General features: G+C 36.9%; 1 protein-coding gene across 4 annotated transcripts in view; it reads left to right on the top strand.

Moving 5' to 3' along the window:
• The window catches only part of LOC126354866 (forkhead box protein J3-like), a 49,565-nt gene extending 33,896 nt beyond the window's left edge, over positions 1 to 15,669 (top strand). For all 4 annotated transcript variants that reach the window (XM_050004858.1, XM_050004855.1, XM_050004859.1 and 1 more), the window contains exon 6: positions 8,612 to 15,669. In XM_050004858.1, the coding sequence (XP_049860815.1) occupies positions 8,612 to 9,123 (512 nt within the window). In that variant the 3' untranslated portion in view covers positions 9,124 to 15,669. The remainder of the gene's footprint in view (positions 1 to 8,611) is intronic.
• The last annotated feature ends 3,220 nt before the right edge of the window (positions 15,670 to 18,889 follow it).

Raw genomic sequence — 18,889 nt, 5'->3', positions numbered from 1 at the left:
GGTTATCCTCTCCCAGTTCATGTCCCCACTTCACCTTCATCATGTGCTGCTTCCCACTGGGTGCTACAATTCCTTCCGCTTTCCTAGCAGGCAAACCAGTCACTCCCTTCTGAGATGCTAGCCATCCATCCCCAGTCCCTCTCTCTGCCTCCTGCCTTCCTCTCCCTCTACCTACCCTACCCGACACTAACCCCCTCCACAACCTGTTCACCACCCGAAAAATAGCATTGCCACTCCTAGTCTAGGCAGCACCTCGTAGGGGCCATAGGTGTGTGTGTGTGTGTGTGTGTGTGTGTGTGTGTGTGTGTGTGTGTGTGTTTTACTCTTACGTGTCAAAGAATAACTCCAGAAGTTAGCAGATTTTCTTTTTTTGTGCACTTATTATCAACTCAGTGCTTCTTTTAGTCCAAAAGTATTTGTTAGTTTACTCATCTCGAGTAATAGGAGGTGACCCATAATAATTACTTGAAAGAGGGTGAACTTCTTAGCTGAGGTAACTTGTAAACAACCTTGATTGTTGATTACCAGTTTTGGTAAGCATCGTTACCATCTTCAGATTTTGATAAATGGTGTTCAAGGTGTGTAAAAATGTTTTATCAACATCTGCAGATGGTAACCATGCTTACTGAAGCCGGTGCTCAACAGTAAAGATTGTTTACAGTGATCTTGACTAAGTAGTTCACATCTTTTTTTTTTTTTTTTAATTTACATTCTAGAAGAACATTCCTCCAACACTAACAATATTGCTATTAGTGTAAAAATTCAGTCACAGTTGATAGTCTCTTCACACCCTTCTCATTGGTACTTCCTTTTAGACAACAAAATGTAAATGTGCTATACCAAACACTGAGCTAAAACTGGACAAAATTCACTGTAATTAATTTACATGTTTGTTCAAATGATACCAGGGGTTTTTAAGAAGCATTTCTCTCTTCTGTGCATTTTTAATTCTTCTGAATCATATAAAGATAAAAAATTCTAAAAATTTCTGTATCCATTTGTCTCAAACCTTCTGCCAGAAACAGAAGGTAAAGAGCTCAGTCCACCAATTTGAAGTTCCTGCATTTTCTCTCCATTCAGAGTAAGTGTGAGACTCTGCCTTAAATGGCACCAAACACCACATCCAGAAAAACAGCTTTGTGGTGACCTCTGAATTGATGAGTTGAAGAGGTTTCCTCTGGTTGAGCGGTGAGGGGTTGGGAGGCAGTCTGGTGTGGGTGAGGAAAGGGGGAATGAACGATTATCGTTTCCTGCAATACTAATTATCAGCAGTTCTCTTACATTTAAAAAAGAACATGACTTTTTGAGAAGAGGGAGGTGTACCAGATGAATGTATGCAACAGGTTTTGCATCTTAGAAAGTGAAGATTACACCAAGAAATATGAGAAAGGGGGCAATTATTTAACAAAGTTGTGTGCAAAATGAAGAAACCAAAATGGAACAAAGCAACTCTTAAACAGAAAATGGGAGTTACAAGTAAATACTAATAGCAGTGTTATAGAATACGTTCAGTTACATAAAACTATTCATAAATATCTGTGAGAGGGTGTGAAAGCTACGGTGAAAATTTGGTAAGAGAAACAATCAGTAACAACAACAATGCTGTATGGAGAAAACAGAACGGAAAATTAATTTTGGGAGGGATCACATTTCATCAGTAAAAAGTAAGGTCATGTGACATTGTTGGCTGAAAGACCCAAGAAGGGCAGGTTCAGCTACCTAATTGGAAAGGTTTTTCTGTCTTTTGCACCCTCTTGAACTTTACCTTTCCATTGCAAAGTGTGGGAGTTGTCTGTTTAAACCTTTTGCTGCTGTGGATACCTGTACATATCCTGCTGTGCCATTTCCCCAATGCTGTGGAAGTGTATACACGTGCCATGTAGTTTTTCCTGTAGTGCTACAGACATTTGGATGCACCCTGAGCAGGTGAACTCTCACTGCTGCGGATGTGTTACTTTCGTCTATCAGTGAACAAAAACGTTTCAAGCAGTTATCGTTCAGCATATGTGCTTCATTGTATGCTATCATTCACAAAAAACATTGTTTTGATATCTTAAATTGTTTATAAAATATGACAATTGTTATGACCACACAATTCAAGATGGGCAAGGAGGTGAATGGGTGCATCTCATGCGACTGTGGCTCAGATATAAAATCCAATAACTCAAAGAACAAAATGAGATGTCATTTTGCTCTCAGTTTTCAGTGAGGTGAATAGTACAGCCATAACAAAAGTCGCCCGCAGCACAGAATGCAGAAAGCACATCTGTAGCAGCATAAAGTTTTAAGTGTATCTGATAAATGTGACTATAATGTGTGTGCATAGTGTGATGATGAGAGAAGGAAGGGGTGTAAACCAGTGCCTGCACACAGCTCACTCCCTCCAGTAGCACCAAGGGAGCCGATGAGCTTAATGATATAAGCCACGGCGTTGGCGGAAAGTCTGATGGTCGGGAACTTTGTGCCACTACCCCTCCTGCCTTTTGCCGTAAAGACAAGGGAAAGCTGCCAACAGCATGTGGTGTACATTGGTGGTTATCCATCCAAGTACTGGCCGAGCCTGACATTGCTTAGCTTTGCTGTTTTGACAAGAACAGGTATATTTGATGAGGCGAGACCATTGGCATTTCATCAGCTAAGATGGCAGATTGCACAGCATCTAAAGGGGAAGTTTTGGAAGTACAGTATTTGAAAATTTTGTTCAGTGTTTATTTAGTTTAACAGATGAATAACAAACATAGATAGATGATGAAAACAGTGACATTCTGGAAGTAATGCTGGGAGACATATATAAAGCTATTCGAAGGACCAATTTTGGAAAAGCACCACAATGTATCAGCGTTTTTATTAAAGTATGTAAATTGAGAGGAAATGTACTAAATAAATACCGAAAATTAAGTAACAAATGTCTACGTAGGAAAGCAGTTTTACAGAATTGGAACATTGCTGTAATAATTCACTTTTATAAAAAGGGGGACTCACAAGATTTATAAAAATCTGTAATGAACAAGATAATCACTAAATGATAGAATGGGCATCACTCAATGCACCATTTGCAAGTTTTAAAGATTATTTTAGCACATAGAAGGGAGTGTGAATAAACTGACCATTTTGCTTTTGATTCATAGTGTCCTAGAAAAATCAGTGCTAACAGTCTTTGAGAAACAAGAGCTTTACCCTACATTAGTATAATGGTCGATATGTACATCAGCATTACAACTTTTGCCAGACTTTGAGCATAGTGAAAAATTGAGCATCAAAAGAAGTGGAAAAATGGAGGAGGTCTCAGAGAGACTGCAGAGCTGTCAGTTCAGTGTACTGTTGTGATTGAGTTGGAGCAGACAGAGACAATGTTTTAATGGACTGTGGGTAGGCAAAACTAGGAAAGGCACTGGAGTAGCATAGGTGTGTGTGGTGGATGACCATAATGTGTGGAGCGGTCTGTTGAAGGCCTTTATCCAGCAGTGTGTTTTAAATTTCTGATGACGACAACACAGGCTTAGGACGTTTTAACATTTGGTTCTGTCCAAGAATATTTGCTTTCAGACTGTAGTTTTTCATAGCAATAAATAATATACTTTTGTTCTTGACTAACTACTTCTCTATGCGTATTCAGTTTTGCATTGAGTCTGTCTCTCCAGCTTTTACCCAACTCTCAAATAGAACAGCATTGCCCAACTTCTGTATTGAAATGGCCTTTTGGTAGGCCTGTTTGTTTGTCCTAATTGATCAGTTGCTAGGAACAGGAAAAATCTTTTAATTTATGGCCAAATTCAATGTTGTTGTCTGAAAGCTTATCATCAACAACTGTATGTTCATTTTTGTCTCATTTTATTGTTTGTTGGAAATCAAAACACACCCATCAATTACATAACTGGTATTGACACCAAGGATGAGATTTATTTATTACAGTAACATATATTAAATGTAATAAATTAAAAAAAGTAACTGCACATATATACTTCAAAGTTCTGTTCTGATACATTATGCTGCCAATCTGTCAACACATCACTGTTGTGCAAAAACAGTTGCTGAAAGTTTGTATTTGAAAGTGGAAGCCAAACCGCTTTCATCATAAGAGCAGACATTTGACAGTGACCACATTTACTGCTGAGATGGAAAGTCAGTTTTATCTCAGATTCTATCTTTTCAGCAAATGTAAAGTGCTGAGACTTGCCTGTCTATGTATCCAAAGCAGATAGTTCACCATGTCAGCAGTAACAGAGTTAATCATTATTAATTGAGGATTGAAATAAGAACCAAGGGCTGTAAACAGAGATTTGCACAGACCTGTAACCATAAGAATTATTGATCTACTTTGATATTACAATGCAATGTTCACCTCTGCTAGAGGTATTTGTCTCTTCAAATTTTTTGAAACCTTGCCAATTTCATCACTGCATTGTAGTTCACAGCTCCAGCACAGTATAGTCAGCTGGGATAAAGAAGCTGTGCATGTTGAAACTATCAGTATTATTAGTCTTGTTTATGTGCCGATTAACAAAAGCAAAACGAGGATAATGGAATGTAGTCAAATTAAATCGGGTGATGCTGAGGGAATTAGATTAGGAAATGAGACACTTAAAGTAGTAAAGGAGTTTTGCTATTTAGGAAGTAAAATAACTGATGATGGTCGAAGTAGAGAGGATATAAAATGTAGACTGGCAATGGAAAGGAAAGCGTTTCTGAAGAAGAGAAATTTGTTAACATCGAATATAGATTTATGTATCAGGAAGTCGTTTCTGAAAGTATTTGTTTGGAGTGTAGCCATGTATGGAAGTGAAACATGGACAATAACTAGTTTGGACAAGAAGAGAATAGAAGCTTTCGAAATGTGGTGCTACAGAAGAATACTGAAGATAAGGTGGATAGATCACGTAACTAATGAGGAGGTATTGAATAGGATTGGGGAGAAGAGAAGTTTGTGGCACAACTTGACTAGAAGAAGGGATCGGTTGGTAGGACATGTTTTGAGGCATCAAGGGATCACAAATTTAGCATTGGAGGGCAGCGTGGAGGGTAAAAATCGTAGAGGGAGACCGAGAGATGAGTACACTAAGCAGATTCAGAAGGATGTAGGTTGCAGTAGGTACTGGGAGATGAAGCAGCTTGCACAGGATAGAGTAGCATGGAGAGCTGCATCAAACCAGTCTCAGGACTGAAGACAACAACAACAACAACAATATGTGCCGATCATTTACTCAACACTTAATGGTTTTACCACTTTTGCATCAGCTTCCAGGGGTGACATGTCTAATTTTAAAGCTAAAAGCTTTATGCAGATTTATGCCGCTCAGTATGGAGTGCACCTAATAGTTTGGCACTCGAGGACACTGTTAAGGGGAGCAGTTAATCCCAGTCTGTGTGGCTGTGCTTTACACTGATTTAATCAGGGATACAAAACAACAGTGGACTTGGCCTCTTGTTTCCCACACCAAAATTAAGTTTATTGTCCAGTATCTCTTCCTGTCATAATAAAGCCAGCTGGCACCCATGAAGAGTAGTAGTAGTTACTTTACTAGGTCTTTGCTAGACACATTCTCTTCAAGGGCTAGGGACCTGGATATTTTGCGTCTTTTGTAATGCTTTGCATTGGAAGATTAAATGTGGTGCAGTTTCACCCCCCTCGCCAAACAGTTTACACTTAGAGATTTATTTCTCTAGTTCCATTGTGTATAGATATTTCTTAGTGTTCCTGTGACCAATCATTAAAATTAAAATGAGCTTAATATGCCTCCTGTTCAGACCAAGGATTGCAGAACTTCTCTTTAAACATTGGTTCAACATCATTAGCTTGCCCTGTTTCTGTTTTTGTGCCTTAGTCAAAAGTTCTATGTGTTGCCTTCTGATCCAGCCATGTAGTTTAGATTTTTCCATAACCATGGTGATAGGGTAGGTGGCAAAGAAATGAGATTATTGCCTTTGTTCTGACTAGCCTATCAGCACTTGTTCATCACCAGTAACACCAGAGTGATCAGGGACCAACAGTCAGCTTACCCTGTCACTTTCCCCTAGCCTTACAAGGGATTCCTGCCATAGTAAGATGATTCTTCATCTCGTTTCGAATTTCGTTTCAGGGATTGATACATATATCAGAGCTGCTCGACTTTCTGAATGAAAGTAGGTGCTATGATCCTTGTAGCAACTCATAGATTCCCTTCTGTGCACACTCTGATAGCAAATATCTCTGTCTGGAGTACTGTAGTCAGCTTCCCCAATGAGAATGTGATCTTGAGTCTAGAGTGTACCCAATGTACATGTCCCAGCATCTTTGTCTGTTTTCAGCTTGTCAATAAATCAGAATTTATCACCTGAACAGTATCATGATTAATTCTTCCACTGCTCCCTATTCCCAATTGTTACATTGAAAGGTTTGTTAAAGCAGCTGGAAGCTACTGCATAGTCATCCAGCATTTCCCCGACCATTCCTGTGTTCACCACATTCTTTATATTTGTTTGGGATTCTGGATATCCCAAAGATTTCCTGTTTTTAGCCTGTATGTCCCTGCTGCTACCTCCATTGTAACACAAAGATGCAATGGAAGCATATCCAGCATGGTCTCTTTTCCAGTAGTGGGTGTGCTGCTAATTCTGGTTTATATAATGTGGCTACATCTTGAATATAGATTTATGAATACACTCTTCACTGGTATTACTTTTTGAATGAAAAGGTATAGTTCTATAGTTCAGAACGTGTTGATTTTTAATAATCTGAACATCTTTGTGGATAGACATGATAAAAAATGATTTCCCTGATCAGGGCTCCAGGTGGTGAAATTGGATGACAATCTCTAAGATTGTACAGTTGTATCTGCCAGAATAATCACATTGAATATTGGTGAAAATGGTCAATAATTAACAAAGCATATTTATTAATTTGCGCTAAAATAGGAAATAGGCTAACTATAACAAAGACAACCAAGTCAGAAGGTTTAGTGACATCTGGCTGTTGTAAAATTCTTTCTCCAAGGGAAATGTCAGGTATCCAAGGCCACAGTTGGTGAGCGGGAATAGGGATAACGAGTAATCTCACAGGGACACTACAGGGAAAGCTCTTGTGATTGAATCATTTGAGATGTTAAGTGGAGGACGTAACAGCAACACTGGCAGCACAGACTTGGATTCCTGCTTCCCATTCTGCTCTGACTCGGGCAGAAGGATAATAAGACACCGGTTCACAAAAATAATTAGTAGAAAAGCCTTAGAGAAGGGACTATTACACTCTTTTGGCTAAAGTTATGCATTGTACACCCCAAATATACTCTGGGAGAAAATCTTTGTAAACTTCAGTCAGCCTCAAATGTGTGCTCGTATAGCCTAATTGTTAGGGTAACTGTTCTTGAAAAGCCAGAAACCCGCACTTGAGTCCCAGTTTAACACGAATTTTCATTAGTAACAACATATTCAGTGTCCTGATATATTCCGTATACCTTTTTTAGATTTTTCCTCTTTGCCTCTGGAAGAAGGTTGTAAACATGATTTTCACATCTGATAAAATACTTTTCAGGCTTGTAGAAAATAAAGTAATGCTAAATCACAGTAAGACTCAGTTTTTACAGTTCCTAACACACAATTCAACAAAACCTGACATTTTAATTTCACAGAATGGGCATATGATTAGTGAAACTGAACAGTTCAAATTTCTAGACATTCAGATAGATAGTAAACTGTCGTTGAAAACCCACATTCAGGATTTTGTTCAAAGACTTGATGCTGCCATTTTTATTGTTTGAATGGTATATGAAGAGAGTGATTGTTCGACACAAAAGTTAGTCTACTTTGCTTATTTTCATTCACTTATGTCACATGATGATATATTTTGGGGTAACTCTTCCCATTCTAAAAGGATATTTTTGGCTCATAAATGGTTGGTTTGGGCAATAAGTGGTGTAAGTTCACGAACCTCTTGTCAACCACTGTTCAGGAATCTGGGTATTTTGACATTGCCCTCTCAATATATATATTCCTTTCTGTCATTTCTTGTTAACAGTATTAGCTTATTCCCAAGAATAAGCAGCTTCCATGCAGTTAATACTTGTCAGAAATCAGAGCTGCATTTGGATCAGACTTCCTTAACTGTTGTACAGAAAGGTGTGCAGTATACTGATGCATCCATTTTCAATAAGCTACCACTAGAATTAAAAAATCTTAGCAGTAATCCACACACTTTCAAATCAAAACTGAAGAGTTTCCTCGTGGATTACTCCTGTCGAGGAGTTCCTTGGAAAATTAAGCTGATTCTTGTTTTATTGTTGTTTGGGTTTACTTAAACTTATGGCTTCGATTTTTTGGGTTCATAAACATATTATTTTTATCTGTTATTACTTTTATGTCATAATTTGATGTATTCACATGTTCCATGACCTTAGAGATATGCTCCTCAATTTCGTCCTACAGAACTTGATGTGTAAATAAAAAAATTGATTAATTAAGTAATTAGCCAAGTGGCAACACCATCATAGAGTGACTTATCAATTGGTTCCCTGCTCATTACTTCAAGACAATTCTTTCCACGGCTAGTAACTTTAGAAGACTTCATTAGTGAAAGCTGACTTCTCCGAAGTCATCAGAGTAACAAATGGTTCCTCGATGCTGTACTCTGTGCCCACAGGCAGCAGCAACTCGGCATTTGCAGAGGGTGAGAGTGCCCTGGAGCTGGCAGATGCAGCAGAGTTGTCGGCCGTGCTGACAGGGCTGCTCTCGGAGTACCAGTACCTGGACGAGTCTTGCTCTTATCCTGCAGCGCCATCGGCACCGCCCTCTGCCTCCAGTGACTTGTATGTGCGTTATGGTGCGACTCCCACTACGCTTGAGGCCACTGGCTGCTATACTGGCACCCAGGTAACTGCAGGCCTCGACTATGATTACGTGCAACAGCAACAGCAGCAGCAGCAGCAGCAGCAGCAGCACCAACAACAGCAACAACAACAACAACAACAACAACAACAGCAGCAGCAGCAGCAGCAACACCATCAACAGCAGCAACAAGAGAGTCAACAACAGCATCTGGATCATCAGCAGGGTGCAGAGGCAGATCAGCTCATGTTCAGGTGCCAGTATTCACAGCAACAGGACTCGGACTCAGATGTGGGGGACACTTTTGATTGGGACCGTTTGCTTTAGTGGGGGCTAACAGTTATCAGCTCGCGGGGAGGAGGAGGAGACCGGTATCTTTGGTGGGGCTCTGTGGAGCCTCTCCGTAACTGTATCGTCAGTCGAGACTGTGGTCTTAGTGTGCGAGCAAAAATAATTATGTAAAACCACTTATAATTTGTGCCATTTTTCTCCTCTCTTATATTGTTCTGTGGCACTCTGACCGCAGTTCATTTCCTCTTATGTGCCTCTGTGATTGTTAGAACTGTTATGAGAGAAAAATAATTATATGCCTGATTATTATCATCAGTACAATATTTGGTACGTTTCAGCTTTATGCCTTGGTATTTCTTTGTTTTCTGGAACTGGGGAGCATATCTTGTTCTTCCTTTGTCACAGTACACATTTTTTATAAAAATAAACAAATACAAAATAAGAAACTAAAAGAAATTTTATGGTTGCTCAGTATATTACTGCTGTAACAATAACTGCCTAGGCGATCCGCTCCAGTGTTGTGTGCCATTATAGACATTACAGCTGTAGGAGTACTTTGAGAAACAAAGACCTATGTCGAGGAACTGTATAGCTATTTTTAATTTCTTTATTTTTCAATGAAAAGTGCTTATCTAATGTATCAGAAGATTCTGCATAAAGTCAATTTATGGATTATTTGTAGAGGCTATTGTGGTTGTAAAAAACTAGATGAGCTATACAAGTATAGTTTAGACTTCAAAATCTCTCTCTCTCTCTTTCTCTTTCTCTTTCTTTCTTCTCTCCTCTCCCTCTGTCTTCCTTCCTTCTCCTCCATAACCCTACCACCACACAAAGCCCAACACATACACCTACTGTGACTTATCACCTATCTACTCCTTCATCTTCACACACATTTGTTTAAAATGAAAAGTGACCATATGAAGTAATTTATTATACATTTTGTAATGTATCATCACTTGAATGTGTATGCACAAGGGATCATTTTGCCCCATATAAGACAGATTAACAGTTCCGTTGATAGCTGATAGTAATACATCAATTCATTAGTTGCAGTAGCAATTTGTGAAATACTAGCTACTATTTAAATTCACATTTTGTGCTGCTGCAAAATTTGCTGTGTATTTGCTTTGGTGACAGACTGATCTGCTGTGTACATTTCAGAATGTGGTGGGCATCTGCAAAGGACATAGAAAATTGAAAAAGTGCTAACTTAACAACAGTATAATAAACTTTGATATGCAGTTTATGAAAATCATACATGTAACTAAATTAGTATGTCTTCTGTTTACTCAGTTTGCTTGCATCAGGTGAGGTGCCCAGGCCAGTGGTAAGAGGCTGGACTCGTATTTGGAAGTGCAGCAATTTGAATCCCTGCCTGGCCATCCAGTTTAGGTTTTCTGTGGTTCCCTAACCTGCTTAAAATGAATGCTGGTATGGTTGCTTTGATAGGGCACAACCAATTTCCTTCCCTATCCTTTCTCAATCTGGGCTCTTTTTAATGACCTTGTGACTGATAAGATGTTAAACCCACGCCTTTCCTCTTTCCTTCGTTCTTTCAGTTCTCTAGACCACCTGTGTTCCTTGAAGAATTTGTTGACTCACAGATACCAGTCTTGAGATACTCAAATGTCATCCTCATACAGCTTTTGGAGGCCACCAATAATATAACTCAAGCCAAGTGACACTCACAACAATGTGAAAGTCGCCAACCAACTAACAGAGAGGTGCCCAAGGATGGGTTTTATGTATACTGAATTGACTGCATGTGAGTCTGAAAATTTTCAAAGAATGCAGCTGTATGGACAAATTAATTAAATAAACAGAAGTTAAGTGTAAAAACTGAATTGCTGTCTTTTTGTTCTTCTATGAAATCTACATCACTAAATGTGTGTATATTTTCATAAGTTCATTGTTTATGCAGCTGCACTTCATTCCCAGACATAACAAATACCAAATGCTTGCTAGTAAAAAAAAGGAATTCAAATTGAAAACAGAAGTCATTTGTGTTTTTCGCAGGAATAATTGCTTGTAACTGCACTATAATTTGTTTATAGTTTGATCCGTGCTTGTAATTACTGTGTAGAGTCATTTTTCATACATTAAATATCATTTGGGAGGAGATGGAAGAGGAGTACTTACCTTTCAGTATTTTAAGTCTGCTATATGCATACATTGGTGGACAGAAAGTAAAGGAAGAATCTCGCAATTCATGTATGTCTGATCAAACCAATAATTTAATAGTCACTCATATTATATGAGAACACAATGATCTCTTTCCTTTTTTAACCTTTAAGAATGTTTCAGTAAACTCAGTGAAAGTGTGCTACAATAGATTACCAACAATAGCCATTAATATTTATAATTAAGGTTGATATCAGATAATATGCATAAGATTAATATTTTATTCATGTTTTATTACCGTCTTGTATGTAACTGTATTTTATGTTGATAAGATAATGAACAATGTGGATGACAGGGAAAAAATGGTATGAGGACAACCACTATTGTATGTTCAAAAGATGTGTTGGGTGGATGACAAGCTCATAAATAGACACAACAACTGTTATTCAGCTTTCAAATTTCAGTTTCCGTTGCAGAAAGTGTAACTAATGTGCTTGTAACAATGTGTACCACCTCTCCTGTACTCCTCGCTTTTTCACATGTGCACTCGCTCAAAAATATACAAACATCTCTGCTGCTTATGTGCCTGTCCTCATACAATTTTTTATGTTTTGTATATAATTCTTGTAATTGTTAAAATTTGCCTGTGTTCTTACTGTGTAGTTATTAGTGGCCCACAGATTTTTGATTGCATTATGAAGCAAGATCTGTGCTTTTATATATTTGTGCGCAAAGTTTGCAGTTGAATTTGGAATATGTATTAGATGTTGATATTGAAGACATTTAAATCTCCCCTCTAGTACTTTGGATATTTTGAGGATTTTTTAAGTACTTACATCTTCTGGTCTGCTAACTGTAAACAACAGAAAATCTGCCCTTGGTTCATTGCAGTATGGCCGAACCAATCACTAAGTTCGTAAGGAGGGAATAACTGAATAGCTAACTTCCAGATGAGAGAACAGTGCTAAATAGATTATTACACATTTAAGATCCACTATTAATGCAACTGAATGCCATGAACATTTACAAACCATAACTGTGATATTAATTTGTGACTTTGCTTGTATCTTGCCACCCATTACAATAAGTGCAATGTAGTTTTTAATTGAAATGTACTGAAGACTGCCTAGAATGTTATTGTATGTTCCTTTTTTGCAGCTTTTGTAATGAGCACTAGTGATGGCGGGTATACTGTTACAAAAACTTCAATATTTGCATCAGCTAAAACTTCTAATTTCAGCTCTTTGTGAGGTTTACAACTAGTGAAATGTGTTAAGTATTTTATATGTTTGTACCAAGTATCATTCAAGTTGAGGTTGATTGTTCACAACATGTAAATGTATTGTTTTAAGCGTTTACTGCTGCTTCATAATTTCTATTTTTCTGGAAGATTGCCCTATCAAACTTCAGAAGGTGTTAAATCTACGTTTTGCTTACTACTTTCTAACAGCAACATCATATTTAGGTGGATCTGTATGGTGACTTTCTGGTTTTGCCTCTCTTCAGCCTTTTGTAGTTATGATATGGGAAGTAACTTGTCTCTTTCATGCACTTTGCAAGTATCATCTTGTTGTACAACTAAACAGACAGTTTACTTCTCTACATGAAATTTTAAAATCAACTGTGGTGAGAGAGCGTTTATCCGTTATTAGTGATATTGGTATATTTTAAAACTGATATTCTCTTGTTTTATGTTCTGACTTCATTTTATTGCTGGTGACAAGCACTGTATGCAGCAGTTGGTGCCATTTAACCCCAGTCCTCTTATGTCACTTGTCAGTTGTGGTAACATCTGACAGCTGTGCCAAATTATGCATGGGATTATGAGGTTGGCATTTGACTAGTAGTTCTTGATGTGAATTTGAGAGAGAACTTTTTTAATTTTTTTTATGAAAATGGTGAGGGTACTGTCATTTGAGCTCCACTGTAAATTGAACTCCCTTATAAATGGCAAGATGGATTGTTTTTCCAATAGAAAGATGGCAAGGACATACCACCCCCAATAGGACCTTGTCCAGGAAGGCACTGCAGTACTGAAACTAACCCCCAGGTTGGTGACTGCTTTAATTTTTTCTGGTGTGCACAGTACTCAGTCCTATATTTTGTTATGAAGCAAAATAAATTCTTCTGCTACCCCATACTGGTCCACTTAAACCAAGTGAACACATGAGTTTTTGTCATTGTAGTATCATGATTTTAAGGCCAGTACAGTAAGCAATAGTGCAAACGTTTAATGTGGTAAACTAAATTACCATTCAACTAAATACCCTCGCAGACACCATCCCCATACTCAGGGAAAATCGCACGCAGTACTGGGCACTGAATCAGTTTGTACTTATGTCTTATAGCGTTGACGATGGCAGTATGATGTAGTAGTTTATCCCTTTCTTCAGTTTATTGCTTTTGACGTTAATAATGTGAAGTGTATTAATTAATATCATTATTTCCTTGTGTGGTGCAGGTGGATAAAATTTATAAATTGGAGAAAATATTTTGATTTTAAGTGAGGGGCATAGTTGATGTTTCACTCTTATTTTACCTGCCCCCTCCCCTTCTATTAATTAATAGTAGTGATGATGTGTAAGTAATTGAGTTTGATTATCAAGTTTAAAATCCTAAATTTTTTTTATTACGGTCTCTTGTTGCAATAGTCTTTACGATGGTAACCTGTTTGAAGTTCTTCAGATCTGTTAAATCAAATAAATGACATGCTAAGTTTGGTCTTTCATAACTAATTTGAAACACACAATTGTGTTTTTAATAGTGTGTGCAGTTCACATGTGTAAAGTTTTTAAATATTGTTTCACAGTTTTGTGAGACATAATTTGTTATCTTGTAGTTACAACACAAATATTTAAGGTTCCTGTTACGTTTTATATTGAAATTCTTCTGTTGCAATAATTGAGGATGAATGCCTTAATTATAGATTGAAAATTTCTGTAGAAAAAGGTATCAGTTATTGGTAAACAAAAGTAGTCTGTGGCATTCATTGTTTTGAAATTTTTTCCTAGAGAGGTGGAAAGTTTAAGAGACTTAGGTAGGCAAATACAGATGAACATTTGCACAGTTTTATGGAGTTTTGTGACACCATAATGTGAATGTTTTCACTTTGGAAGGGGGTGTGTCCATAATAGGAATGCTAAATTTCAAGAAAAGGTGCAAGAATGCTCTTAAGGATAGGTCAACTGTTGTAGCTCTTGACAAACATAAAAATTGACAATGCTTGGTTTATAAGAAAGGAGGTTCCAATACTGTGAGCTGCTGGGGAGGGGGGGGGGGGGCTCTCTTATTTAATTTAAATGCCTAAAAACATTATTTTAATGACTTCTTCCATCAGAGACAGTTGTGTAGTGTACCGGCACATACCGTCACAAATCAAGCACTGGAGAGTGACATTCATAATATCCCTTCCAACAGGAATCTTGTGTATTGTCCAGTGAAATGTGCATGGAGATAATTGATACTTTAGTTGTTTGTGTGTCAAGAAATACTCTGACACAGAATTTAACTGTTAATAAACTGTATGGTTCCACCATGATTTTGTTATGCAATTGATAATAAAGGTGTACTACTTAAGATAATTGTGGCAAATGCCAGTAAGTTTTACCACTAGAAACCCTCTCTGTGGTTTTCTCCGATCTCTCTGAATTTTACTAAATGCAGCGATTGATCCCATCATAAAGTTGTCATTTTGTCACTGCAAAGATAACAAATTAAATTAACATATTTAAGTGTTCCCAAATTACAGTATTGTAGTAAAACTATTTTTTTTAATTATAAAAAGTTTCTATTTTGAAAGCACATGTATGTAAATTTATAGCAATAATGCAACACAATGGAACTGTTACAATATAGCATTACTATTAAGGTGAATTGGAAAACTCACGAAAGAGGGAATGGTAAGACCCACAGAAAAATTTGAAGTGAATATAGTTGTGGACTGTCTTCACATTTTCAGGGAAAGATCAATGTAAATGGGGGAGAGATAGAGAGTGACCTGTTTGCTAAAGGATTCGAGGTGAAACTGGAATGACAAATATGATGCTGTTTCATACCAGGATGGTCACAATCCGAGTGTAGGCCATATAAAATTGGGACGGAGGAGGGTTGTTAGAACTCAGCAGATCTTGTAGCTTATGCCCTAAATGGTTAATATTTTTTCTATGTGAAATTGAATAAATGCAGTGTTCATTTTGCCGGATGAGTTTCACATTAATTTAGTGACTCAACTTCAATGGTAGTATGTGTTATGTAGTGTTGTTCTGCATATGTCCTTGCTGTTCTGCTAGTAAGCTGTTCTTCAGCTTGTAGCACTATGAATGAATTCTTGTCAGTGCATCACACACATTTACACCTTGTTTAGTGAAACATTGTATAAGGGAGGCAAGTGGGATCTGTAGAAAAAAAGATGATGATAGAGAGAGAGAGAGAGAGAGAGAGAGAGAGAGAGAGAGAGAGAGAGAGAGATTGTGTACAAACACGTGCATGCATGTGCACGTGTATACACATAAGCTGGTGAACAACTTCATTTACAAAACAGTGAAGACACATGTCAAGCTCCGACAACATATACTGTCACAGAAGGCGTTGCAATAAATTAGGGTGCAACTTATCTGGAAAAACACAGCTGCATTTCTTCTGTTACACACAGACATAAAAACATAAAACCTAAAAATCATTAATATTATTAGTAGCAACTGAGGACTGATAGACTAACAACAATGTTTAAATGTAATTAAAAATATTTAAATGTAATTGTATTGGGCAGTTTTGGTAAAAAGTGAGGCAGCATATTCACTCACTCCTACAGAGTCTGTCAACCGTCAGTTCTTTTTTCCATATTCCTCCCCCCGCCCCCCCCCTTTTTTTTACTGCCTTTGGAATAATTTGGTGTGACCTAGATAGCCTCTTGGCTATGAATTTCTTCCTGTCAGTTAAGGGCACTATTTTCTTTATTGTAAATGTTCCTTTAAAAAAAAAAATAGTCTTTCTAACCAACTTTGCAGTGATTATGATTTCTTAGAATTCCTGCTTTTCAGTTTTTCTAGTGTTGTAATTACTGATGACTGATTCAGCTGCCAGCATGATGCAGCAGGTTTAATGTACAATCCATATCACAGTACCAAATATCAGTGCAAAGAGGAATAACTTATGTTTCCTCCGATAATATTTAAACATAATCTCCTGCTGGGAAAGATCATAAATTTTTGTTTTTGTTGTCATTGTTATTATTATTATTATTATTATTATTATGTAATATCTGGTATTTGTTTGAAGGAAAAGAGCTTGTTCGGATTTAAATAGTTCATATTGGACCATATTTTTATTAAAAATTTCCATACTAATTCTTTACATGCAGTGGCAAAATTCAAATGAAAAGCATCTCTCCAAAGCTTTCTTCTTTATGTTTTGTGAGGCCAGTACAGAACTTTGCCACATGCATTATTTCCATGTACATTACATATAAGAGAACATTAGGATCTGTGGCTATTCCTTGTACCTAACAGCTCTGTTGCTGAGAATAGTTTGTATAATTAAAAACAGAAAGTCATATGTACCTCCAGAAAACACTTTTGTGCAGCTATTTATCTTCGAAACAATTTGCAATATTGTGTTTGATTCAATGTTCTGCTGTCCGTACAAAATCACATTTTCTTTTTTTTTTTTTGGGGGGGGGGGGGGGGGTCTTCATGTTGTGATGTATTTGACAGGAGATGTTCTTCAGCCCCCTGGTGCAACAAAATTTTGGAAGTAAACTTTATAATACTCTGTTTATTGTAGTTGAATAATGTACATAGCCTGTTTTATTACTCAGAGTGGTATGAATGTGTATACCTGTAAACTTCTCTGAGCTGGAATAACAAATCAGAGACATCTTTTGGTTAACACCTTGCATTGTAATGTGTGTGTGTGTGTGTGTGTGTGTGTGTGTGTGTGTGTGTGTCAGAGAGAAAATGATGAGCAGCATTTTACACACTAAGTGACCTTGAAATGCATTGCCACAATAGTTGTTACTAACAGTTACAAATGTAGTGAGTGTGAGTGCTTTATAAAAATACATTCACTAGAGAAGGGCTCCTGAAAGTTTGTCTTTGTTGCCATATTAATAATTGAAGATAAACACTTGTAAAATATCAGGAAGACATTTTACATTATACAAGAGTGAATGAAGAGTACATGGATAGGAAAAATTCTAACTGTCTCATTATTTATGAAAATGTTACATTTTAGTCAACTGCTGCTTGCCCATTAATCTCAAAATGAACTTCAACAGTTGTGGACAATAGTTACAGAGGCCTTCCTGGAAAAAAATATTCCTTACTGTTAAATGTATTAAATTACCTTCATACCAAAATGGAAAAAATGTTGATTGCACGAGTCCAAAACTGTGGCACTATTACATGAAAATTGTTGTTTTCATTTGTCACTTGAAATTTATTAACATTTTTAACTGTCAAAGTTATAACAGTGTCTGTATGGAAGGGATATATAAATATTTTTTGTGCACGTCTGTTGTAAACAAAAAAAGGATGGGATAAAACATTATTGTCTGAGTTTTAGTGTTAATAGTCACAAACCATTCTGTCTTCAGAATGAATCCAGGGTTAATGGAAGCATTGAAACGTGTAAAATTTCTATAAGTAAGTGAAAGTACTGCATGTGTATTGTTTTTTATTTTTTATTAGTTTATTTATTTATTTTTTTTACAGGTGCCATATAAGTACTCAATTTCCGAATATTGTGCAAAAACATTGTATTTTACAAGAATTAAGGCATTAGTGCTGTTTGCTTAAATGCTTAACTTGCCAGCTGTTAGCTGAATTGTGAACTACCTCATGTAAGAGATATTGGTACCAAAAGTACAGATTTTCACCTCACATGTGAGATGGTTGCAGTAGTTGTAATATGGGACTGCTTTGTTTTGAGTGTTAAAAATTGTGGACTAATCTCCTGCAATATTCTAATCATAGCTGTAAATGGAAATTAATGGCAGCTTACTGAGTTAATTTTTTGTGGTGTTCAATATCACAAGATTTTTAGATTTTATTATCACAAGATTTTTAGATTTTATTTTGTTTGCTATGTTCACGTATCAATACTTACAAACATGCATAATATGCAGTAACTTCTGAATATGAGCTTTAATACCATTATGTGCTAATTGTATAGCACTACTGAATAGCACTGCATACGCTTTCAGAGGATGACTGATTATTTTGTTGTTGTTGTTGGGAAATGCCTGGCAGATGACTGCATAATCCTCCTCCTATCAAGAGGCAGTTGTTTTCTGTTAGATGCTGTCAGTTGAGATATGTTTCTGCACTCATTATTGCAAAGTGTTTCCCACCTGTAAACAATGACAATAACTTGCTGCTTGCATAACAAGTTTTTATTCATATCCATACATTTCTATTGTTGTTGTTTTCTTATTATCATTATTACTGAATTGTGCATCATGTTGGCATTGTAGCTGCTGGTTGTGACATGGTTGTGTATATTAAGTGCCTATAATGTGATTGTCAGTAGTGCAATTTCTCTTTTTTTACAGTCATTGTTTATTTAGTTTGAGCATTAATATGTTACAGATCACTATTACTCGAAAACCAGCCGAGAAAAAGAATTTGTGTTAATATGTGTTCAGTTCATTCGAAGGCCAGTTAATAAATTGTGCAATTTTAAG

This window comes from Schistocerca gregaria, chromosome 3 (genome assembly GCF_023897955.1).
Source record: "Schistocerca gregaria isolate iqSchGreg1 chromosome 3, iqSchGreg1.2, whole genome shotgun sequence".
Taxonomy (NCBI): Eukaryota; Metazoa; Arthropoda; class Insecta; order Orthoptera; family Acrididae; genus Schistocerca; species Schistocerca gregaria.
This window is presented reverse-complemented; position numbering and strand designations above follow the sequence as displayed.